The 26296-nt window shown below is 40.5% G+C and overlaps 2 protein-coding genes across 3 annotated transcripts in view; one reads left to right on the top strand and one right to left on the bottom strand.

Annotated features, from left to right (window-relative positions):
* LOC134206233 (mucin-2-like) overlaps positions 1–26296 on the top strand; it is a 310180-nt gene that overhangs the window by 16807 nt on the left and 267077 nt on the right. The gene's annotated exons all lie outside the window — the stretch shown is intronic.
* On the bottom strand, positions 19757–25652 carry LOC134212257 (uncharacterized). Of its 2 annotated transcripts, none has more exons than XR_009979232.1 (2): positions 25469–25652; positions 19757–20063 (listed from the first exon to the last, which is right to left on the bottom strand). XR_009979232.1 is itself a non-coding variant. In XM_062689955.1 (2 exons), the coding sequence occupies exons 1-2, from the start codon at positions 21347–21349 to the stop codon at positions 19993–19995; spliced, it is 1191 nt and encodes a 396-aa protein (XP_062545939.1). In that variant the 5' UTR covers positions 21350–21389; the 3' UTR covers positions 19757–19992. The 2 variants fall into 2 exon arrangements, 1 of the variants encoding a protein (XP_062545939.1); XM_062689955.1 differs by lacking the exon at positions 25469–25652 and adding an exon at positions 20230–21389.

Genomic DNA, 26296 nt, shown 5'->3' with positions numbered 1-26296 from the left:
GCACCTTGTTTCTATTCAGTTTCATCAAAGGCATTGGAAAAACATCAAAGTACGAAAATATTGCATCAAGATGCCAAAAACGTTCGAATTGTGATCAATGTTTCATTAGCATTGCAATGTAGTATGTGTTTGACATTTGGAAACAAACAACTAAAGAATACTGCACTTCATGTTACATACACGAAACAATATCATTAAGTTGTATATTTTTTACCATGTAGTTTCAATGCGTTCAACATTTTGACTCACATTTTTTTTCCTGTGATAGTGCAATCAAGTAACAGGAAACCCGAGTGCAAAACTTCATAATCGTATGGTTTTATGGTGAGTTAACATGCAGTCCCTTCGAAGTGTTGAATGGTGCTGTGGTAGAGTGAAGGACTTTCAATCACAAGATCCATAAATCGAATCCAGTTTTATATTTTTATTTTATTTTTTTACTGCTATAGTGTTTTGCAACATTATTGCAATTTTACTGCAATCGAAGGATGTTTCCATAGGCTCCACCTCTTGCGCTTTTTAGATTGCAAGAGAGTTATATTTGATGGCACATACGCAAAGACTCTTTCTTTCAGAATAGTTGCAACACAGTGAAATGTTCAGTAGTGAAACAAGTTGTGCTGCTTGGGCGCTCCCTTCGGTGGGGTTTGATCCCGCAAAACCAGTAATTTTCAGGTCTCCAGATTGCGATCAACAACAGTACCTACACGGAAACGGTTTCAGGACATTTGGCCGAATGGTTTAAAAAAAAATTATCTCAAATTACGAGTAATGAAGAGTGCGAACTCACTTCTTAGAGTAGTGTAAAATGGTAAGGGGCCATCCACAAAGTACGTCACGCTCCTAGGGTGGAGGGGGGGGGGTTCCGAACAGCGTGACGATTCATACAAAAATTTTAGAGGTCTAATACAAAATGGGTGCGGAAGGGGGGGGGGGGGGTTAAAAATAGCCAAATTTTGCGTGACGTACTTTATGGATCTTCCCTAAGTGAGTATTGAGAAGTACGAAATAGGGAATGAGAAGTTGTAAGTAAGAGGTGAAAATTAAACAGTGAGAAGTGAGAAGTGAAAATTGAAAAGTGAAAATAAACTGAGAAAAGAGATATAAAAAGTGAGAACCAAAGAACGAGAAAAAACGAATGCGGAGTAAGAATCGAGAACTGAGAAGTGAGAAGCGGGAAGTGAAATAAGTGAAGCGAGAAATGAGTATTGAAAAGTTTCTTATTTCTTATTCCTTCTGTCACCATTTTTTATCTTTTTATTCTTTTGTTTTTGTTTCTTCTATCTTCGTTCTTTCCTTCTTCATTCTTACTTTTTCTTTCTTCCTTCTTATACCTCCATTTTTCATTTTCATATTTTCATCTTCCTTCTGCCTTTTTCCTTCATACTTCTCCCTCCTCCTACCTTCCTTCTTCTTTTTCTTCTTCTTTGTCTTTCTCCTATTTTCTTCTTTTTTCCTTCTTGTTCCATGTTCCTTTTTTCCAGTTTTCATATTTTTTCTTCCTTCTTTTTAATCCTTTGTCCATGTTCTTTGTTCTTCTTCTTCTCTTTCTTTCTTTCTTTCTTCTTACTTTTTTCTTTTTTTTCTTCCTTCTTCCTTATCCTGTCTAATTTATTCCTTTTTCCTGCTCCCTTTTTCCTTTTTCTTTGTTCCTTCTACCTTTTTCCTTCTTCTTTCTTCCACCTTCCTTTTTCTTTTTCCTCCATCCATCTTCCTTCTTTCTTTTTCTTCCTTCATCTTTCTTCTTCCTTCTTATTCTTTTTCCTTCTTCCTTCATTCTTCTTTGTTTTCTTCTTCTTCAATGTTCCTGTTTCCTTTTGTCTCATCTTCCTCTTCCTTCTCCCTTTTTCTTTTTCCATCTTCCTTCTTTCTTCTTCATTCTTCCTATTTCCTCCTTCTCATTTATAACTTCTCACTTTTCACATCTTACCTCTCACCAATAACTTCACAATACTCATTTATAATTTCTCACTTGTAACTTCTTACTTCCAAATACTACCCTCTTATTTCTCACTACTGACTACTTAGTTCAGCACCTCGTTTCTCTCTTCTCACTACTCACTTCTTACTTCAATTTTTGGCTACTCACTAATCACTTCTCCTTCGAACATCTCACATTTCACTTCACACACATGAGCAAACAAATGACCTAAATCGAAATTTGGAAACATGAGACGTCACGAAAATGATAGGTTTATAAGTCGATCAATTTCTCAACAGGTTTTTATGATATAGCCATCAATCGATATTATCCAAGATTCAAATCCACATTTGAAATCAAATAATCAAATATTTTCAAACAATAAAAATGCATATTCCGACAAAAAAATCGAAAAACTCGATCTCAGTGGCAATGGGAAACTATACAACGGTGTTCCAAGCGGAGATTTTTGCTATAATTAAATGTGCTAATATCTGTGTAGAAAGGAAATATAGATATGCAAATATTTGTATCTTCACAGATAGTCAAGCGGCACTCAAAGCATTGAGAAGCTTTAAATGTACACACTTAGTTTTTATTTCTGCAGCTCGGCAAAAATCCGCACAGCCGTGCGCCAGCAAAATAAAAAACTGATATTTCAGCAAAATTGGCGTTTGTTAGCTGATTTTCGGCAAAATATTTGCTGATTTTCAGCAATTTTGACAGAAATCTCGGTAAAAAATACATTTGCTGGGGCACGGCTGTGCGAATCTCGTTCAACATTTTGCTGAGATCCCGGTAAAATAAATTAAGTGTGTACATCAAAACTTGTTCGGGACTGCATTCTTCAATTGAGAAAAGTGTGCCAAGAGAACTCCGTAAATCTGTACTGGGTTCCAGGACACTGTGGCATTGAAGGTAATGAAAAGGCAGACGAGCTTGCAAAACGAGGTTCAAGCACACAGTTTATTGACCCAGAACCTTTCTGTGGTATATCATACTGTACTATAAAAATGGAATTGAAATCCTGGGAAGCACAAAGGTTGATGACCAACTGGTTGGTTGCCGAAAAGTGTGCTTTATTTATAATTCCCAATGTTAAAGTAACCGAAAAGCTCTTGGAGCTCAGCAAGAGAGCTCTTTGCACCTTCACTGGCCTAATAACCGGACACTGCCCGAGCAGATATCACTTGAAAAATATTGGCCAGATTCAGAATGATCTCTGTCGTTTCTGTAACATGGAACGTGAAACCTCGGAACAGCAATTTTTGCAAAATAATGTTTCTTTCTTTGGTCTTGAGCCTATGTCGGAGATGGGACCCTGCCCAGAATATTATCGATTTTTTTAATATTTTGTGACACTGAGATTGCGTGGAGGCGCATGGTACCTATATCATTGGTTAGTGTCGCAAAAAACGTATCGCCGGGCAAAATCGTTAGGTGTTTTCTCAAAATGAGGAAAATCTCAGTATTCTACATCTTCCTAATCATTATTTACACACTTTTTGCGCCTAACTCCACAAATTGATGTTTAGTTTTGTTACGTCTGTCTCAATCAGTTAGTTCTGAGAGAGACCGAAATGGAGTTTTTATCTACCGACAAATTCATCTCAATCGTCCCAACCTTGACCCAGCATGGCCGAAGTAGGGCCAACAGGAAGTGATAACGTCTTCATCGATCATCTTCAATTTCCTGATTCCATTTCATATAGCGTGGTAGGTCCCTATACAATTAGTGCAAGCTGAAACAACTTTATCAGAACAGAAAAGACAAACGACTTCAATGGCCTCGAGCGCGACGAACCCGACGACGACCCGTCGAAGCGAAACAATCGCCTTGTCAATGCATCTCTTGCGTTCCGCGTGATTTTTGGTTTAGTCAGTGCATGAAGACCGAGTTGCGAGAACAGGTTCATTATTTATCGTAAATCATTTCACAATGTCGGGGATCGCTGTTTAAAATGCACTGCTGGAATAAAATGGAACCACTTGAATGATTTACTATTTTTATTTACTTTCGCATTTGCATTTATCCTTTTCACTTGTCAGCCAAAATATGTCTTAGGAATATTTACATGGAATGTGTCAGTACACTAGTTTTGCAATTTAATAGTGAATACTCCGCCATCTCCTCATATTGAGATTTCACCAGCATGTCGGATAAGAGCACTGGATGACCTTGATTGAGTGCTTCGCTGCATACCTTCGACATGAAAGGCAAACAGATACTTGTTTTTGAGATTGTGGAACAAGCAGGAGTACGGTAAAGCCGATCTGAAAAGAGGTAGTCAAACCGTTGAACCAGACTCCCAACATTCAGTTCTATGATGTAGAATGTAGTTTTTTTTTCTTATGAAATAAGCTTCATGCTACACATACAATAAAAAACAATTCAGGTTTTTCATCATTGAAAAATGGAATGGGATATAATTTGTCCAATCAAGAGAGAGCAACTGTCAACGGAATTCAAGCTTCCAAAAAAAAAATTTAGTTTGGCATAGATGGATGAAGAAGAAAAATAGCAAATCTATCGGATTTGTTGGATATGGAGAAATGATTGAATCTTTTTATTTAAGTTTATTGTGTCTGAGTATTCTCGCCATAGGATCAAATCGTTCATGGGATCTACTGAAAACTATTTCAACTAAAAGTAAATTCAGTAGCGAGCACGACCCTGATCAAATTGTTCACCAGAGCGAACACTGCATCCAACAGCGCTGAACCTATTGATGGCCGTTTTCCTTCTCAACCGACAAATCAAGTCAGCGCACGACAATCTCTTCCTGAAAGTGGATCGGCTATCAACTAACAAGGGTGGGACAAATTCATCGTTTTAACGCCGTTTGGACCCATAAAAATGATGAATCAATCGTGGTCTGAAAATTGTATTAAACACGAAGATTCAGATGTTTCATCGGGGGTCAATTTCTCAACAATTAAAATGTCGCACCCTACCAGGTGAACCAGCTACTTGCTGCTGCCCACATCACCTCCATCAGTTTTCCATCTCTGCATCTATGTTCAGATTACCGACTGTATGGGTATGGTACTTGAATGAACGAATGAAAACGAGCGGACAAGCAAAGGTTTAATAAAAAGGCACTTGTTGTGTTACATATATCGAGCAGTGGCAGTCTAATAATTTCGATTACACGAACCCCAGCCTAGCCTTCCTCCGGTTAATGCTACACGAGATACTGAGAGGAAGGGGGGCGAGTGCAGTGGATAGTTAGCCATTGCTTACAGGGAAGGAATCGGTGAAAATTTTGCGCACGAGTTTTGAAAGTTGTTGCAACTTGTTTGAGATCAACTCACTACTCCCCGGGTGGAGGGAATATATGAGTGTGTGTGTGTTTGAATGCATTTGGAGTTCGATGCATTCGGGTAAGCAAATGGGCAACATCGTAGCGCACAATGCCCTAAAATAATGGATTTAATATTACCTAAGCGAAATTTCACGACGTCGATGATGATGGCACTGCACTCGGTGCTGCATTGCAACTAATGTGGTAAGGAATTTGTTGGACGGTAATGAGGTTCAACATTAATTTGATGTGATGCAATTCTGGCGCAATAATTCTCAGTGCTGCAGACTTGAAAAATGATTTATGCGATCCAAATGATCAAAAGTAGCCATAATTCGTGTCCATTTTGTGAATCAAATAATTTTGATACATTCGAAAACTGATTGGTAATAGAGATATCAATGCATAAAATTGGTAAGATCTTATTTTTCTTTTCGTCAACACACTTAATTTAATTAAGAAATTGAGTGAGTCGAAATAGTTTTTATGCGTTAAAGCAAAACGAAATTGGTTCGATGACATAACAAATGAGTCATGTAAAAATCGACTCTGAATTTGGTTTGCTATAAACCTAGATATAAAATGACATGAAACGAGAAAAATCAGTCATGTTTCAATACATAGTGGCACTGAAGTTTACTCCGTGATTCATAAGCCCCTGAAGAGTTACCTATCGTTGCGTTCTCAAAGCGGTTTTGTCGTATTATGATTCACAATTATTTCTTTGAACTGATCTGCGTGATTGAATGGGTTGACCTTCGTCGCGACGAAGCGAAATGAATGCCAATAACTAACCGACAAAAACGTCTCAATGGGACTATAAATCAGCATCACCGTGCACTTTAGCGATGACGAAAATATAAGTGCGACTTGAAACAAAAACAAAATCAGCAATAAATAAAATCAGAGCTCAGATAGCGTTATGTGTAACAAAAACATAAACGTATTAAAAGTTGACGAATATTTGGTTGGATAGAAAAAATCGTCGGTGGTGGCTTTTGTTATTGCCTTGTGCAGCTTTGCGTTAAACCGAAATATCTCAGCGGAAAAATTAAAGAAGTTTGGTGATATTTTGACCATAACTGCTTCAATTCTGTGTACTGTGTACTTAGAAACGTTATTTATGAGACTTGTGTAACGATTACCAAATCCTCAGTGAAATTTATCGACAGTAAAAAAATCTGATATCTGGAATCTTAGTTGTGTATCTGTTTTTTTGTTCGTCTACGGATAATAATGTACCTATATATGATTTTTCGTTGAAAAACGTTATTTTAAGGGTCATTTTCATTTTCATTTTCATTTATTTAGTCTACATCTAAACAGATAACACTGAATTAACAATTTGACGCCACAATACACGGTTCGAGGCCGCATCTCTCCATCCTCGAATACGCCCCACGCTCGCCAAGTTGTTTTGCACCTGGTCTGCCCATCTCGCTCGCTGCGCTCCACGCCGTCTCGTATTCCGGCTTTATTTAGCTACCTTCTGGATACTGGGTTCGCCATAGAGTTGGGAGAGCTCGTGGTTCATTTTTCGCCGCCACACACCGTCTTCTTACACACCGCCAAAGATGGTCCTAAGCACCCGTCTTTCGAATACTCCGAGTGCTTGCAAGTCCTCCTCGAGCATTGTCCATGTTTCATGTCCGACGACCCGAGCAGCACAAGTCAGACAACTATAGTTGCAGCAACTTGAATGTGACTAAATCCAGTTAAATATGAGTTACAGTAACCTATATGGAACATGTGTGTTGCTAGGGGAGGACTACCTTGTTAGCGTCTTGTACATGACACATTTGGTGCGGTAGCGAATTTTTTTTTTGACCGCAGTTTCTTCTGGAGCCCGTGGTAGGCCCGACTTCCACAGATGATGCGCCTTTATATTTCACGATTGACATTGTTATCAGCCGTTAGCAAGCATCCAAGGTGGACGAATTCCTCGACCACCTTGAAGGTATCCCCATCTATCGTAACACTGCTTCCCAGGCGGGCCCTGTCGCGCTCGGTTCCGCCCACAAGCATGTACTTTGTCTTTGACGCATTCACCACCAGTCCAACTTTTGTTGCTTCACGTTTCAGGCGGGTGTACAGTTATGCCACCTTTGCAAATGTTCGGCCGACAATGTCCATGTCAACAGCGAAACAAATTTATTGCCTGGATCTGTTGAAAATCTCCCACCGGCTGTTACCCCCGGCTCTCCGCATGACACCTTCTAGCGCAATGTTGAACAACAGGCACGCCCATCACCTTGTCTTAGTCTCCGGCACGATGCTAACGAGCTGGAGTGTTCGCCCGAAATCTTCACACAGTTTTGCACACCATCCACCGTTTCTTGGATCAGTTTGGTAAGCTTCCCAGGGAAGCTGTTCTCGTCCATAATTTTCCATAGCTCTACGCGGTCTATACTGTCGTATGCCGCCTTGAAATCAACGAACAGATGGTGCGTTGGGACCTGGTATTCACGGCATTTTTGAAGGATTTGCCGTACAGTAAAGATCTGGTCCGTTGTCGAGCAGCCGTCAACGAAGCCGGCTTGATAACTTCCCACGAACTCGTTCACTAATGATGACAGACGACGGAAGATGATCTGGGATATCACTTTATAGGCGGCATTAAGGATGGTGATAGCTTGAAAGTTCTCATACTCCAGCTTGTCGCCTTTCTTGTAGATGGGGCATATAACCCCTTCCTTCCATTCCTCCGGTAGCTGTTCAGTTTCTCAGATTCTGACTATCAATTTGTGCAGGCAAGTGGCCAGCTTTTCCGGGACCATCTTGATGAGCTCAGCTCCGATACCATCCTTACCAGCTGCTTTATTGGATATTAGCTGTTGGATGGCATCCTTAACTTCCCTCAAGGTGGGGGATGGTTGGCTTCCATAGTACGCTGAACTGACGTAGTCATCTCTTCCGCTGCCTTGACTTTCACTGCTTGTACTCTCAGCGCCATTCAAATGTTCCTTGTAGTGCTGCTTCCACCTTTAGATCACCACACGTTCGTCCGTCAAGATGCTCCCAACCTTATCCCTTCACATTTCGGCTCACGACGCCTTTGCGGGATGCGTTGAGCTTCTGGTAGAACTTGCGTGTTTCTTGAGAACGGCACAGCTGTTCCATCTCCTCGCACTTCGCTTCTTCCAGGCGGCGTTTCTTCTCCTGAAAAAGTCGGGTCTGCTGTCTCGTTCCACGTTCTGCCGGGTACCTTGCTGCAGCGCGACCGCCCGCGCTGCGTCCTTCTCCTTCAGAATCTGTCTGCACTCTTCGTCGAACCAATCGTTCCGTCGACTTCATCCCATATACCCGACGTTGTTTTCCGCTGCGTCGTTAATGACTGCATTAACTGTATCTCAGCAGTCCTCAAGAGAAGCCCCATCGAGCTCACCCTCTTCTGGCAGCGCTGCCTCGAGATGTTGCGCGTATGAAGTGGCGACATCAGGTTGCTTCAGTCGCTCTAGGTCGTACCGCGGTGGTCGTCGGTACCGAACATTGTTGATGACGGATAGTTTTGGGCGCAGTGAAACCATCACCAGATAGTGGTCAGAGTCGATGTTAGCGCTACGATATGTCCTGACGTCGATAATGTCGGAGAAGTGCCGTCCATCAATCAGAACGTGATCGATTTGTGATTCTGTCTGCAGCTGTGATCTCCAGGTGTACCGATACGGGAGGCTGTGTTGGCAGTAGGTGCTGCGAATGGCCATATTATTGGAGACGGCGAAATCAATTAGTCGTAGGCCGTTTTCGTTCGTCAGCCGGTGAGCGCTGAACTTCCCAATAGTAGGTCTAAACTCCTCCTCTTGGCCAACCTGAGCGTTCAAATCTGCTATGATGATTTTGACGTCGTGGCTAGGGCAGCTATCGTACTCATGTTCCAGCTGCGCGTAGAATGCGTCCTTATCATCATCAGTGCTTCCGGAGTGTGGGCTATGGACGTTGATTATGCTGAAGTTGAAGAACCGGCCTTTGATCCTCAACCTGCACATTCTTTCATTGAGCGGCCACCACCCGATCACGCGCCTTTGCATATCGCTCATCACTATGAAAGCTGTTCCCAGCTCGTGTGTGTTGCCGCAGCTCTGATAGATGGTATGATTACCTCTAAACGTTCGCGTGCATTGATCCCTTCCAACAAACCTCCTACAGCGCTACGATGCCGAATACACGGTCCTTGAGCACATCGGCGAGTGTGCGTGTGCTGCCGATGAAGTTGACAGATTTGTAGTTCCACGAACCGAGTTTTCAATCGTTAGTCCCTTTTCGTCGCAGTGGTCTTCGCCGATGGTTCCGGTCCGTACTCTCTTGTTGATTGTTCGTTGCTTATGATTTTTTAAAGGCTGGCTTGCAGGGCCTGACACCAAACCCCCTAAATTTCCGGAGGACCATTCCTCCTTATTTCCGGTGGACCATTCCTCCTTATTTCCGGTGGACCATGGTGCACAGTTTCACTTAGAGTCCCTCGCTGGCACTCGGACGATGATCAGCCGCCCCTAACATGGAGAACAGACGCTGTTGTGAGCCGATCCTGACATGGAGAACAGACGCTCAATAAGATTTGCACCTCCGGAGAGGAGCAAACCCCCCCCCTTCCCTGTCAGCATACGACCATAGTTCCCACCGGGGTTGGTAACCCGATCTTCCCTAAGGTTGCTCGTATCCCGGCCAGCACCGCGGGGAGGTAGGGATAGGAGTTGCTGGGTAAGAGGCTAAGGACCGCGAGATGGGGTCTATTTTATTCCTTCAGGTACGCGAAGTACCAATGGTACGCTTTACCATTTGACAGTGCTTAAACATAGTATAATATCCCAGTGGCAATCTAAATGGCTTGCAACGAGAGAATACAAGCTGTGAGAAGTGAAGTATACAGTGGCACCTTTCAAATCAGCGTTCCTTGGAAATCGAAGAGAATACATCATTCTCGCCCGCCTTTGTATCGGGCACACCAAGCTTACACACAGGTTCCTTATGGAGATCCTCCTCCCCGATGCGAACATTGTATTGCTCTGCAGTCAATGAGACATCTGATCGTCGGTTGTCTAGTTTTAGACGAAGAACGAACAAAAGCAGATATCCCAACGAATCTACGAGAGGCTTCAGCAGACGATCCAGAAAAGGCGAAGAATATAGTGTACTTAAAAAGTATCGGATATTATGACGCAATTTAAAAAAATGTTACTCGTTAGGGTAAAGAAAGATAAAGAAAATACTTTAAAAAAATTTAACTCGAATAACCAAATGTTAAAAGGACCACTCACATATAAATCAATAAAAAAAATGAACTGTCACTGTCTCTGCGACCATGGTTCTTATATTACTCTATCGGCTCCATTGACGCTTCCTTACCTTACCAACTTAGCCCGACGAATTGAGTCTTTAAATCTGAATCATCGATAAAGTCTATAAATCTAAATCATTGAATGGTGATAAAAATTTCTTATTAACTTCGTTTGAAGAAATTACTTTTAGACTTGTTTCAGATACTCTTCTAGGAATCCCTCCTAGAATTTCTCCAGCAAATCCATTGGAATTTATCCAAAAAATCTCCCTGGGACTCACGCCACGAACTCCATCGCGAATTTCGTCAGGAGATACTTTAGAAAATTCTCCAGGAAACCATTAGGGATTTCCTTCGGATACTCGCAACAATTTTTTTTCGTAAATTCTTCCTGAAAAGCTAGAAAATTTGTTGTGGGAATTCCAAAACGAATTCCCGGGGAATTCTTGAAAAATGTTCGAGAGAATTTATAAAGAGATTTCTGAAGGAATCCTTGAGGTAATTTCCGGGAATTTTTGAGGCAAAAAAACTTGATAGAATTTTTAGGATAATTCATGGAGAACTTTCTGGAAGAAATATGGGGAGAGTTTCCCGAAGAATTTCCGGGGTTATTGTTTTAACATATTGCTGTAAATACAAGGACAAATTTCTCGGAAAATCCTGAAGGGATTTTAGATGATGTTTTGTAGAAATTTTAGAGCAAGTAGAAATTTTGTGAATTTCGGGAGAATTTCTTGAATAATTTCCAAAGAATTTCAGGAAGAATTTTTGCAGGTAATTCCGAAAGATTGTTGAAGAAATTACAGGATGAATATCTGGAGAAAAAGCCAGATGAATTACCAGACGATTTTCTCAAGTCATTTCCGGGAGAATTCCCGAAGAAAAAAAACTTTGAACAATTTTCCGGGAGAGATCTTGGAGGAACTTTGGGAAGAATTCCCGAGGCGTCAGTGGTGGTTATCGAGGGGTTCCACGTGAGTTTCTGAAGAAATTCAAAGGACATTTCTGGAAAGGCCTCGAAGTAATTAATGAAGAAATCTTGATGAAATTTCTGAAGCATCTTCAGAGAGAATGTCAGTAGGAGTTTACATGGAAATTTCTGAATGATTTTCTGATGGAAGTTCTGGGAAAGGAGACGTGGAAATTTCCAATTTTTCTAAGTGAATCGCTGAAGAAATCACCAAGGAAATAAGGAAAGTTCTTGAGAATTATTTGAAAGAATTTACGGAGTTTTTTTATGTTTGAAAGTTTAGAAAGTTTTTGGAATTGTTTAGACGTGTATCGATCCTTTAATGACACTATCATGCTTTTCCACAGCAGTAATGGGCAGAAATGGTCACCGTTGTGCTACAAATGATCTACCATCCCATTTTCCAGTATATTGACGAGAAGATATTTAGTAATCTAATAAACATTCTGAAGCCGCAGCCAACATGTAGTGCTATCTCCGCCCTCTTTTCTATACCCACCTTTTGCTTTCCGAGCGTTTCGGCATCGATGTCACTATCATCAACATCACTATCATCATCCTTGGAAGGATGATATGGAAGGCTGGACATTCAATAACAAGCTTATTTATCAACGTTCATCAGCTTATCAGAGATAATGGATGAGTTCGAAGATTACCCAGTCATAAACCCACGGATAGTAAATCATCGGCTGGGAATTACCATCCTCTAAATGTTACAATTGTAACCTAATTTAAAAATAGTAGCTAGAGTGCAATGGCATATGTGGAAACAAATAATTAGTGTTGCGTAACTTAACCGTAGCTATTGTTTTATTTATTAATTACCGACCTACTTTTTCATGAAGACTTGTTAGGCAGCAGCAAGCCTACAATATGCAAGATAATCAAACTGTCCTACTAGTAAGCTACTCGAAGAAGATTTTAGAAACACCATCTGTAGTATGATTTTCAACTTTGCAACAACCGTTTGTTGTGGTGGCTATTTTGGCCACTTCATACTACCTTTGATGTGGGGGAAATAAATTAAAAAGAACTTGTTAGTTTTGAGACAAGTTAAAACCATAAAAAAACTGTTCTACTCTCTATATTCTTGAGCGCAAAAACCAGACATTTGCCAACTAGGTATCTTCCCTGAGAATACATATGAAATAAAATAAATCAAAATTGTTTAAATTTAATTATTGTCTTTTTTCGTAGTTTTGTACAAATTTACAAAGAAATAATAACGCATAATACATTTGCTTCTATCAGTATCGACAATCACATACTGCTTCGGTAACGTTTTATGTGGTGTAAATCGTCCAATGGAGAGAATTTAAGGGAGAGACAATTCATATCCACCCTGAAACATAAAAAAATTAGATATCGACAGATATTGAATAATATTAACTACTCACCATGACTGAGAGAAGAATACACTTAGTCTTCACATAAGTTCTGTCAAAAATGCCAACATGCTGTTTATTGATTCTGTCGTTTATCAAAGTGCAGTAGACGTTCGATATCTACAATGCTTTTTAACTGCAATTCGATAGCAACAGTTTTGCAATTATCGGACCGCTAAACTTCAAACTGATATCAGACTCAATGACAGCTGCATTGCGCTGCACATTTAGATGCACTTTTAGTGCATCTGACGTTGATTGACAACCGTTTGACGTCTAGAATGCGTTGCAGTTATCGAACGGCATTCGTTAACTGAAAAGTAAACATTTTGCAGTTATCGAACGGCTACTGTACAGTGAAAAGTCAAAGTTACTTGGATCATTTTTACTAAAACAGTTAGACTTGAATCACCAGTTGGCGCAGCACTTCTTCTTCTTTTTCTATGGCTCTACATTCCAACTGGAACTTGGCCGGCTTTTCAACTTAGTATTCTATTAGTATTTCCTCAGTTATTAATTGAAAAGCTTTTCTATGCCCGCCATGGCAAGTACAATGGATACACTATGACCAAAGTGTTTCCAACCCGAAAACTTCCTAGACAAGACCGAGAATCGAACTCGCCATCTCCGGATTGGCGATCCTACGCCTTTGCTCTCAAGGCTACTGGAGACCCCTGGCGCTGCACTATAGAAAAGTTATTCGCCAGCGACTTGTATGGGATAATAAAGAGTGGGCTATCTTGTACCTAAAAATCTTTGGTACCATGGAGTACCATAAACATCTCGTATTCAAGAGAATTCAGTTTACATGATGCGCTTATTCCTATTGAATCAGATTGGGTATTTGCCAACGAGAAAAACGTTGCAAAATCCTATGTTGATATGGTAGATAATTTAGGTTGAACTGGAAAACGTTTTGAAGAGCCTTGTACATCCCGTATTCCTGAAAATAGATTACTGACTCAACAATAAGGATGACTCAACGTGAATGAGTGCTTAGAATTATCAATCAATGTGGTATAGGATCCAAACAATTTAAATTCATCCGCATGCTCTAAGAAGCGAAATCTTCAATGATTCACAGCCAATCTAAAGCGTTGGGTATGTATGACCCATACGTCCCTGAAGGGTTAAATCAGATGTTAAATTATTACGTAGCATATGAAGGACCCCACGCATGTGCCATGATTGAAATATATTGAAATTTTAACCAAAACCGTGCAGAAAACTAAACGTGTACGTACTATCGAGGTAAATTGTACGTACAATCGAGAGTACGCACCATCGAGGGTCCATACTATCGAGGTATGCCTGTAAATAAATCTTCATAAAGCGTCCATAAAGCGCATATTCTCATAGGAATCGGAGTTAAACATGCCCAGGAATTGGTGCCACATATTGTTGATTTATAAGGACCTTGGTTTCAAACGTGAATAACGCTTCTTCCACTGATTTTTCGGAAGCCTGAACATCGCATACTCACTTTTTACAGTGAGAAATGATTCGTGAGAAGTGAGATTTATGTCACTGTGAAAAGTGAGTGGTGTGAAGTGAGAAGCGAGTGATCTCACTACTCACTTTGAACGTCTCACTTTTTAAAGTGAGAAGTGAGAAATAAGTAGTGTGAAGTGAGAAGTGAAACGTCTCACTTCTTCCTCCTTATTTCTTATTTCTCACTGTGAAAAGTGAGAAGTGCGAAGTGAGTAGTGAGACATCTCACTTCGCTCTTCTCACTTTTCACTGTGAGAAATGGGAAATGAGAAGTGAGAAGTGAGACGTCAAATGACCTTTTTGGCCAAAAGACCTACTCGGGCTCAAGTGCATTCCGGGCAGGGTTGTTACGGAGATCATGAAATACTTTCCACGCCAAATCCGCGCCAACTAAAATCAAATCTGCGCCATTTCCGCGCGACATGAAATCCATTCCGCGCGGTTCATAATACCCTTCTAGATGGGCCTATTTACCAATAGAAGAACTCAACAGCCAAAACTATTTCCATAAGCATTGCTTTTTAGATCAGATGATGGTTTTGGTATGTTTTGTCCTGTTATTGTCAGTGGATTTTTTGGATCGAACTGTATACAATTCGGCACAAGAAGCACTGATATACAAAGAATGATTAGGCCGGATTTGATCACAATTGATTATAGATAAACTTGCAAATAATAAAAAATCTCCAAAAACCGTAACTTCTTCTGAAGTAATAAAAAATGCAAAAAAAAACTTATTCGCAATTTTTGAAAAATTTATTCGCAATTTTTTACCATTTTTCATGGAATTTCCGTTAATATCTGCTGCAGAAATTCATCATATGTGCGCAGGTTCAACCCAAAAATTCCTGTGATTTATCCTCCGGGAATTCTAGTGGAAATTTTCCTACAAATGTTGACAGAAATCCAACTGCTCTTGGAACTGCTGCAGAAGTTACTCCAAAATTGTCTGCGGAAATTCTTCCGAGAACTTCTGTAGAATCCTGATATTCTTACTAAAGTTCCCCTGGGAAATTATGCGAAAATTCATTTAGGGAAAATCTTCAGTGCCTACTTTATGAATTCCTGCAAGAATCGCTTCAGAAATTGTTGTAGAAATTGATTGTTGACTTCCCAAAACTCTCGGTGTTATTTTTGAGGACTTTTACAGAAATTCCTGTGATCATCGCTATAACCTACCTGATTTTTTTGTATATTCGAGGCGGCATTCTTGGGTATTTTTTAGGTCATTCCTGCTGTCACCGCTAAACAAAAAATTCCGCGGATTTTCTTTAAAAAATTCATTATAATTTTTCGAATTTCAAATGCTGTAATTTGAAAATTTATTTACAAGGAATTAATGAAAGGATCCTCATAAGGTCTGTTGGTAATCCTATAAAAATACTATCGGAGTTATCCGAAAATATCGCAAAAAATCCTCCAGAAATAACTTTTGAGAATCATCTTCTAATTTTTGAACGACTTTCTGCGGAATCACTTAATAGAATGAGGCATCAAATCAAAGAACATTTTTGTCTTTTCAATTGTTGTATAACCCCTTACTCGTTCTAGATGAATGCTATGAAAGCATTTTTTTTTGTTGGTGCGTAGAACCACTGCGTCCATTGAGTTGAACTTTTGTGGTATACCCCTGATTACTCTTAACTATGTATTCGCATCTTGTAGGTTGATCACCATTTGTCAAGTAAACCTAAGGCGCGTATTTTCCCAGTCCGGTATAATTGAGTTAATGAAACCCACTAGTTTTCCAGGATTTCCAGTCCAAATATCTCTTGGTTGCATAAAGCCACTACATATTTAGAAATTTAGATCTACCCTTGTACAATGCATCACAACTGCAAAGCAGATGTTCCGAGGTTTCATGTTCCATGTTACAGAAACGACTTACTTTTCTGTTACATAACATTATAAATCTGTTTGATTGATCACACTTTTCGGCACCAATGAAAGCAATATAAAATGTTCCAACACTATATAAGAATTCCTGACGAAAAAATAAAAAAGTGATTCATCGTAAAAGAAATAATCAGAAAATAGATGTTCATGTCCTTCAACAGACATGTTTTGTGTGCGTCATGTTTCAGAATGGATTAAAAATGACAACAAATGGTGCCCCGCTTCTCATTATATTTGTTTAAAGAATGCTTAAGAGTGTAATGCATTTAAGACAGGCTTAGATTATACCTAAAAATAAGGTTAACAGCCTTCAAACGTAAGTTTTGTTTTTAACAACATTTGCTTGAGCTTGAGCTTGAGCTTGATTGACTGCTCGTAGTTGCTACTCCATTATGACCAGATCAGCTGTTCTTGCACAGGGAAGCAACAGATGTTTGCTTGGGACTAGCACACATCTTCAATGTACGTACAAGTACTGGTGATCTCATTTGTTAGGTCATACTGGCGCCTGCCACGTCAGAATGCAAGTCAATATAGGGAAGGGGGAGGAAATGATGATGCAATCACTCGCCCACTGCAAGCCGAATATACCTCTGCACTTGCCACGAGCTCATGCGGAATTTGTTGGAATTTCTGGGTTAGGTTGGAGAGGCAGAGGTCCGTCTTGGTTAACGAGCTGCCAATGCGATAGATAGGAGAAGGTGACTGATGGAATTTCTAATTGGATGTAGGAAACGAGCTCTATAGTTCATTTCCAATTCTAGCAGATTACTGTTAGAATACTCAAGTTGAAGGTATAGGAATAGTAATGAAAACGGTATGGAAGTCCATTTCCAGTTCTAGCGATTGCTAGAACATAAGAAATAAAGAGAAAGATAAAAAGTAGGAGAATGGAACGGACCTGGGATTGAACCCATGACCTCCTGCGTATGAGGCAGAAGCAGTAGCCATATGACTACCAAGCCCGCTTCGAAACAAGAGAGATCACGCACTGAACTGATAATTTTATTGCCGGCCGCGCAATGCAGAACACAATAATTCGGCCGACCACGCGATCGTTCTGCTGTCCGAAACAAGAGAGATCATGCACTGAACTGATTAATTTTATTACCGGCCGCGCAACGCAGAACACAATAATTCGGCCGACCGCGCGATCGTTCTGCTATCCGAAACATGAGAGATCACGCACAGAACTGATTAATTTTATTACCGGCCGCGCAATGCAGAACACAATAATTCGGCCGACCGCGCGATCGTTCTGCTGTCCGAAACATGAGAGATCACGCACTCCGTAAGTTTTGTTTTCAACAACATTTGCTAATAAAAATAAAGCCCAGATAGACTAGATAGATAGACATTTTACTATCGTTCTTAGATCTAGTATTTTATTTATTAAATTTTCGTCTAAAACTAAATCCGCGCGAAACCCTAGAATCACTATGTAAATCCGCGCCAAATCCGCGAAAACCGCGAAATTCGCGAAAATCGCGTAGTCGTAAGAACCCTGATTCCGGGAATACCTGCCGATACTCTACTTATATTTTCCTTTATCAGTTTTTTATTGTCTCTGACTTATTGTTTACTGTACCACGAAGCTCTGGCCATCCGGAAAACGCTCCCTGTTGCACCATAAGGCCCGATGTCCACGTAGCGGTTTTTCAAGCTGCGTTGCGTTGGGAATGCACACGACAAGCGGTAATTTGCCGCAAAACTTGTACCGTCAAACCTTTCTGTCACGCCAAAAGTCGTCCGCCTGCCAGCTGTTGTCAGTCTATCAGTCTGTCATTTTCCATTTTCTTCCAATATGAATCGAATTATCGATTCACATAAAGACATCCAACGGGAAATATTTAAAGTATTACAAATATGAAAGTTTGATTTTGATTTGTATGAAACTCATCGCCCCGAACAAGAATCAATGAGTAATGCTATTAAAAATATGTTATGAACTTTTACATACCTATATGATCAAATTGAAATCGTGCCACACAATCCGATTGTTTTCAATACAGAGAGGGAGAAATTTGGCATTGCTTGGGGGCTCCCATACAAATTAAATACCAATTTCTTCATAAATCGAGAATTAATCAAGAAAATGGAACCAAATCTGACATGTGGAGGTTTATTGTTTCTCCCCCTTCTGTAAAGGAGAACCCCCATACAAATGAAACAATTTATGTTGCATAACTCGAGAACTAATTAAATTATAAATCACGAAGTTCGTCGGGTTTGCTAGTAATAAATAAATATTGTTACAATTTCATAATGTTCTCTATTTTTTATTTCCAACTTGAATTTATTACTTCATAGGGGGAGATCAATCTTGAATAATAGTGGATCCAGGCATGTATTTGTTCTTGTCGTGAATCGATCATCTGTTGCGTTGCCCATAACACTAGAAGAGACGCACTGTCCGGGTCTTACTGTGGCTCGCCACCATCTCATTATCTGATGCCATTTCTTTTTGCAATTGCTATCCTTCCGTTGGCATTCCTAAAAACATGTATATCTATGAGCAATAGAAAAGCTAAGACACACTTTTTTGAATTTAACCTTGTCCGATTTGCTAGCAACAGGTTGCATTCGACGCTGAATCCTTCCTAATTTTTCGCTATTGGCAATTGGCCATTGCGTTCCGGATTTATTAAAAAAAAACATTGGAAATTGTTTTTCAAAATCGAGTTTTTTTCATAAACTGCTGCAATTCACTCAAATGAACGCAAATAAATGTGAATTGATGGAAATAACTGGATAACTCCCTAAAGTGCAATTTTGACCTTTCTTATGTGTTTTTCTTGTTACTATTATGTGTTTTATAGAGATGAGTGACGTTTAACGCTCGCACACTGATGTGCAATTCGGCATGTGTAAATACATGTTTGTTTTCCTTCTGCTCATAACCTCGAAATTGATTGAGTCATCACAATGGTTGCGAAGGAGTCAAAAAATATATGAAAAATATACTCATTTTTACCCAAACTTTGCTGAGTAGCACCATCTAGGAGTGTTTGTTTTCCTTTTATCGCCACTCACACATTCGGACGTGAGAATCTCAATTGTTTTATAATATACGAGAAAGGGATCATCACCGCTAGGTGGATTATTCTGGTTTTTTCCAATGTATTTCCAGTGAAAATTCCAATCATTTCTCGTAGAAATTCCGATATATTCTTCTCTTGAAATTTGTTGGGAATAAGATGAAATTGCAGTGGAAATTTATAAAAATATTTGAAAAAATATTCCGCGAAAATCCATAAAAAAATCAAGTTTGGTTTGGAGGCAAAGTGTTGCATTTCTGCTATAGAATTTCTTATGAATTTCAATGTTTAATGAAAATTGCTATACCGGTGAACCAGATGTTATTATCAGCCTAAATAGCTGTTGGTAATTTGGTAATTTTGCTCAAGCCTTTCCTACTAAAGCTACACTATAAATTAATTGATCGATTTCTCCGTCGGTTTTTTTTTCAACTTGCACAGAGATGAAACAGAAAATGATATTTTGAGATACTTGTTTTTTTTTTTTATCTATTGTGTTTATTTGACAGGCTCAGGCGTGTATAACACTTAACGGAGCCGAGACTTTATGATATTTACAATCGATATCATCTTATTATCAACAGTTAGTAAGGGGAAAGGGTATAGACCAAGATACTCGTGGCGACTCAAGGTTAGATTGCGTAATTTCAGGACGGACTAGGTTGGGATTTAGGTTTGAGGTATTTCAGCTGCTCATCCGGGAATTTGACGTCAATAACGGTATGGCGTAGCGTCGGGCTCGAGTTGTGGTTCGTCAGGGAGCATCTTCCGGATGGCCATAGCTTCGTATTACACAGAACAATAAGACAAAAACAAAAACGAGAAAGAAAAAAAGATAGGGGAATTAGACTTTTATGTCAGACGAGCAAAAAAAGGCATAGATGGCCTGCATATAAACCACATCGCGATCCCCCAAAACACCTCTTACTTCCCTGTAGGGTTGTTTACCTCGGGCCACAAGGGTATCCAATAGTTGCTCTCTGGAGGCGTCGTTTTCCGAGCAATACCAAACTACGTGATCGATGTCATCGTAACCGGCTCCACACCTACATAGGTTGCTATCAACCAGGTTTATTCTATAGAGGTGTGCGTTTAGTGAATAGTGATTGGACATAAGTCTCGACATCGTGCGAATGAAGCCTCGGCTTAAGTCCTCACCTCTGAACCACGCTCGCGCAGAAACTTTAGGAACTATGGAAAAGAGCCACCGTCCAAGTTCATTGTGTGACCAAATCATTTGCCAATTTTGAAGAGTACTCTGACGGACTAATGAGAAAAACTCGTTGTTCGAGATTTGTCTATCATAAACTTCTCCTTCCTGTGCGCCCACCTTTGCTAGCGAGTCCGCCTTCTCATTGCCATAGATTAGGCAATGGGATGGGACCCATACAAAGGTAATCTTAAATGATCTTTCGACCAAATCACGCATCTGCTCTCTTACAGTTGTAAGAAAGTAAGATGCGTGCTTAACAGGTTTCATCGACCGGAGTGCCTCGATAGAACTAAGACTATCCGAGAAGATGAAATAATGGTCTACGGGCTGATCGGAAATTATCCCCAAAGCGAAATTAATTGCTGCCAGCTCAGCAACATAAACCGAACACGGTTCTTGAAGTTTTCGGAAGGTGGTTGAATTTACGTTGAAAACACCGAAGCCAGTGGATCCGTTAATGCGAGAACCATCAGTGAAATATCTGTTATTGCAATTGACATGTTCATATTTTTCAGAAAAAATGGAAGGGATAGATATTTGTCGAAGATGATCTGGTATTCCTTGAATAGCGTGTTTCATGGACAGATCGTATTCAATTGAGGAACTGTCGTTGACGAAGTGAACTCGAGGTGGATTATAACATGGAAGACAGAGATCTGTCGATATGTAGTTGAGATAGACTCGCAGGTATCTTGAATGATGAGCCAGTTCAAGCATATTATCGAAGTTTTCTAATACAAGTGTGTTACTTGTTCCACATTTGATCAGTATTCTAAGTGAGAGCTCCCAGTAACGGTGCTTTAAAGGAGTGACTCCAGCAAGCACCTCCAGGCTCATGTTATGCGTTGAATGCATACAGCCAAGGGCAATACGCAAACAACGATATTGAATTCGTTCCAATTTGATTAGGTGGCACTCAGCTGCAGAGAGGAAGCAGAAAGAGCCATACTCTAAAACAGAGAGAATAGTCGTTTTATATAGTTTGATGAGGTCTTCCGGGTGAGCGCCCCACCATGTTCCGGAGATAGAACGGAGAAAATGGATCCTTTTTCGGCATTTCTCTAACAAATAATCAAAATGGGTCTTCCAGGTACACTTAGAATCAAACCAGACCCCAAGGTATTTAGAAGATAAAGATTGGTTTATGTCATCTTTCGACAGCTTTAGTTTCAGTTGAGCAGGGTACCGCTTCTTAGTAAACACAACCAATTGAGTTTTTTGCGGAGAGAACTCGATCCCTAAATGTCTGGCCCAAACAGTCAGGTTATTTAGGGAATTTTGCAATGGTCTTTGCAGGACTTCTGCACATGAACCTCTTAGGAGATCACGGCATCATCTGCAAGTTGTCTAAGCGTGCATTGTCCTTCCAAACAATTGTCAATATCTTTAACATAGAAATTGTAAAGCAAGGGACTTAAACATGAACCTTGGGGAAGGCCCATGTAGCTATTTCTGGAAGTTGTCAGAGTGCCGAGAGTAAAGTTCATGTGTTTTACTGACAACAAATTGTACAAGAAATTATTCAAAATAACGGGTAATCCACTACTGTGCAGATTTTCCGACAGTACTTCTATGGAAACAGAATCAAAAGCGCCCTTAATATCCAAGAAGACTGAAGCCAGTTGCTCCTTGTGCGCATAGGCCAGCTGTATATCTGAAGAGAGCAACGCTAGACAATCATTTGTTCCTTTACCTTTTCGAAAACCGAATTGAGTATTTGACAGTAATGCATTTTGCTCGACCCAATGGTCAATTCTTGAAAGGATCATTTTCTCCAATAATTTTCTCATGCATGATAGCATGGCAATCGGTCGGTATGAATTGTGATTAGACGCTGGTTTCCCAGGCTTTTGAATAGCTATTACTTTGACCTGGCGCCATTCTGGTGGTACGATGTTGTACTCCATGAAACAGTTGTACAGGTCAAGTAATCGTCTTTAGCGATATCTGGGAGGTTTTTAGAAGCTTGAATTTGATCTTATCGCATCCCGGAGAAGAATTGTTTGATGACAGAAGAGACATAGATCGTTCCAGCATTGAGAATGGTCCACCCAAAGAACCGGGATCAAGCGTAGATTCTCGAAATCGCGGTTCAGCTGGTACGGAATCTGGACAGACCTTTTGCGAAGTTGAATATCCATCGATTGGAGTATTCTTCACTCTCGTTGGTGGAAATGCGGTTCCGCATGTTGCGGGCCGTTTTCCAAAGTGTTGTCATTGAGGTTTCTCGTGATAGTCCCTCGACAAAACGTCGCCAGTAGCTACGTTTTTTAGCCTTGAGAAGATTTTTGAGCTTTCTTTCAAGCCTCAAATACTCTTCGAAAAGCTCAGACCTTCCGTGTTTACGGAAAGCCTTGAAAGCATCAGATTTCTCGGAATACAACTTAGTACATTCATCATCCCATCCAGGAGTGGCTGGTCTTCTTATGACAGATGTACTTGGAACGCGTCGTTTCTGAGCTTCTAGTGCGCTTTTATGAATCAATTCGGTAAGGAATCGATACTCATCCAGTGGAGGAAGAATATTAGTTGATTCAATACCAATGTTTACCGCCGATGCAAATTTTTGCCAGTCAATGTTTTTCGTGAGGTCGAAAGGAACATTAACTGGCACTGATCGTTGATAGCCGCTTTTGATTGTGGTGACTATCGGCATGTGGTCACTACCATGGGGATCTTGGATTACCTTCCACGTGGAATCTAATGATAGTGAATTAGAGCATAAAGACAGATCTATTCGACTTTCCTGACCTTGAGGTCCTATTCGAGTTACTTCGCCTGTGTTCAAAATATTCAAGTTGAAATCGTCGCACTTTAAATCATAGAAAATAGGCGCTCTGTTATCGTCTCTAGTTTCGCCCCATGCAATACCATGTGCATTCATATCACCCAGTATTAAAACTGGGGATGATAAAAGAGAGACTGCGCTCCAAAGATGCCGACGATTAAGTGAGGCATTTGGGGGAATATACACTGAAGCTATGCAAAGGTCTTTATTCTTTACATTTACTTGGCAAGCGACGATTTCTAAACCATTAACAGTCGGAATGGGAATTTTGTAGAAAGTGTGACATTTTTTGATTCCCAAAAGAACGCCACCATAATGATCATTCCGATCTTGGCGAATAATGTTAAAATCGTGGAAGTTGATTTCATCTTCAGAAGAAAGCCATGTTTCACAGAGTGCAAATATATCGCAATCGGAGTTGCGAATTAAAAACTTAAACACGTCCAATTTATGTTTCAGACTATGACAGTTCCACTGCAGCACAGTGATTGTATCTTGTATGGCTGTATTATCCATCGAAAGATACAAGTCCTGCAAGAAGGGGCCATGAAACAGTCAATTGCTTCAGATAACTTTCAACTGTTGGAATAAAGAGGTCAATGATTGGCCTCAATGAATTCGGAATATTGAACCAGTTCAAAATACGATCCACAAGATCCTTAAAGGATATCAATCCTCGCTTGGACGAGATTCTTTTCTTAGAAGTACGAGTAGCAGTTTTCTGCTCAGAGATATTCCTTGCCTGATGTTTCTTTGTAACATCAGTTTTAGGCAATGGCGGGAATGTCTTACTGCAACATGGGTCAAAAGGAGCAGTATAGACAGGCTGCTTCGGAATTTTAAATAATCCCCCATTACCATCAGATTTCGGCAAGCTTCTAGGGATGATTTTTGTTTTCTTACGGCGCAATCCCGGGGAAGACAGTTTCTTCCTCTTTTCGGGTACGTGTACCTCCGCAGAATCATCCATATCGGCTACGTCAGAGTCCGATTCGTCTATGGAAATGACATCATAAAATCACTTACTTGAACGGCAGCTGAAATAGCAGCCGTTGCGTTGGCAGTTGCGGATGTGTCTTGCGACTTCACCATTTCTGCATACGACTGCTTAGAGCGCTGTACTAATGAACGCTTAACTTTTTGGGTGCGCTTTTTGTACACCGGACATTCTTGCAAACCATGGGGAGGGTCCATGCCACAATAAGCGCACTTTGTAACTTGTTGTTGGCAGGTCCTATGCTTTTCAAAACATTTGCCACAACGGGGCTTGTTGTCGCAAAACTCGGCAGTGTGCCCCAACTGTTTGCAGTTGGTACAATTGAAAACTCTGGGTACAAAAAGACGCACCGGAAACAACATATTTTCGATATCTACATATTTTGGGAGTATCAGAACCGGCAAACGTTACCCGTAGCGAACCTGACTTCGAATATACTTTTTACCATCTACCATGGCTGCTGAATGCAATTCCTTGCAGTCCAGAATATCCACGGTAGATTGCAGGGCATTCTTTAAACGGCCTTTTCCTGCAAGCACATCCTTACAAGTCAGGCTCGCTGCGTTAATTACGCCTTCAATCTCGACCTCCCGCGAGGGCACATAAACCAAATATTCCACATTATAGTTCTGGTCTTTTGCGATAGCATTTGCATCCTGGTATGTAGGTGCGGTTACACGTAGTTTGTTCCGATTGATTTGATGAAAATCAGTTTTCGGAAAACGACGCGTCAAATCACGTTTGATTCCTAGGAAATCAATACTTTTCACTTTCTGCCGAAAGTAAACAACCCAAGGCCCAGGCGAAGAAGCCTGGTAGAATCGCGTGCGAACGACATTGTCTTTGGGAGGCGTCTCGCCTCCGTTTTCTTCGTCCATGAAACGTAATACAAAATCCCAAAAAAAAAAAAATAGAAGAGAAAAAAAATAATACTAATAGGTTTTAATTATAATAATAACAAAACAAACACACACACAAAAAAAAAGAAGAAAAAAAAAAATTCAAAGTTTTTAATAATAATTCAGGCAACCTTTTTTGCGTTTCGTCCCACTCTAATGCAACGGTGCCACCCTTGCCTAACGACAGGCAGAGCACACAAAAGCTTCACCACTGGTGCGTGGATGAAAGTTAAACGAATGCAAAGAGACAATGGGATACAATCTTTTTACTTAGCCTGTTTGCTGCCTACCCGAGTAGGTAGCGTTGTCGATGACGACCTGATGCTGATTGATACTGATCGTCGTCGCAGCACTTGATGAAAAAAAAAAAAACAAACTAACGAGACTGCAATAGCATCGCTAGAACAGCTCGCTTCCTTAACTAGTCGGCTGGATAAATCACCTTGTAACTAGCTTTACACTCGCGTAGGCAACTTAACGATATAACCCGCCGAATACTAAACGGGGAAAAAAACTCTAGCGGTATAAAGCGCGTCACGTGATGAGACACGGGAGTAAAATACGTCCGGCTCGTCCAGAAACACGACAAGGAATGATTGAGATACTTGTTGATCAACACGTCAGTCAACTTGATTGGTACGCAACGAAAATAGGCAGCAAATTGGTGATTGTAACAACCTGCAAAACTCCACTCCACTCGTTCGTGAGCGGACTTTCCGAGCAATATCTCATTCAAACGATCGTTTGATCGGAAGAAAGTGGCCATTCATTGCGCCGTTCGGTTACCAAATGACATCGATGACAAACGGAAGGTAACAGGCACTTACTGCTGGATAGGTTGTAATCGTTGCTAATCCGTGTGCGTGAGCCCCCTTTTTTTGCTTTCATTCCACGATCGAGCTTTCAATTGGCACAATGGCGAATCAAATGGTGGTTTGATCCGCAAATGATCTCAACAGAGCCGGAACTGTTTTTCGCGCGAGATTCCACCTCCGCGCCGCCGCAACCACACGCGCTAGTTGACAGGTCGTCCGCCTTGGGTTCCGAAGTCGGCTGCTGGTAATCGATTCACGGCGAATAGAGATCGGTTTAGTTATGTGATGCGATGAGTGATGTTA

This window comes from Armigeres subalbatus, chromosome 1, assembly GCF_024139115.2.
Source record: "Armigeres subalbatus isolate Guangzhou_Male chromosome 1, GZ_Asu_2, whole genome shotgun sequence".
In the NCBI taxonomy this organism is placed as follows: Eukaryota; Metazoa; Arthropoda; class Insecta; order Diptera; family Culicidae; genus Armigeres; species Armigeres subalbatus.
The sequence above is the reverse complement of the archived record's forward strand: the minus strand, read 5'-3'. Positions and strand labels throughout refer to the sequence as shown.

What these genes read in the sequence shown, in the direction of transcription:
- LOC134212257 (XM_062689955.1), bottom strand. Translation starts at nt 21,349, where the DNA reads ATGCATTCAACGCATAACATGAGCCTGGAGGTGCTTGCTGGAGTCACT. An exon ending in GGATACCCTTGTGGCCCGAG is followed by an intron (nt 20,064 to 20,229) that starts GTAAACAACCCT and finishes TGTAATACGAAG; the next exon opens with CTATGGCCATCCGGAAGATG.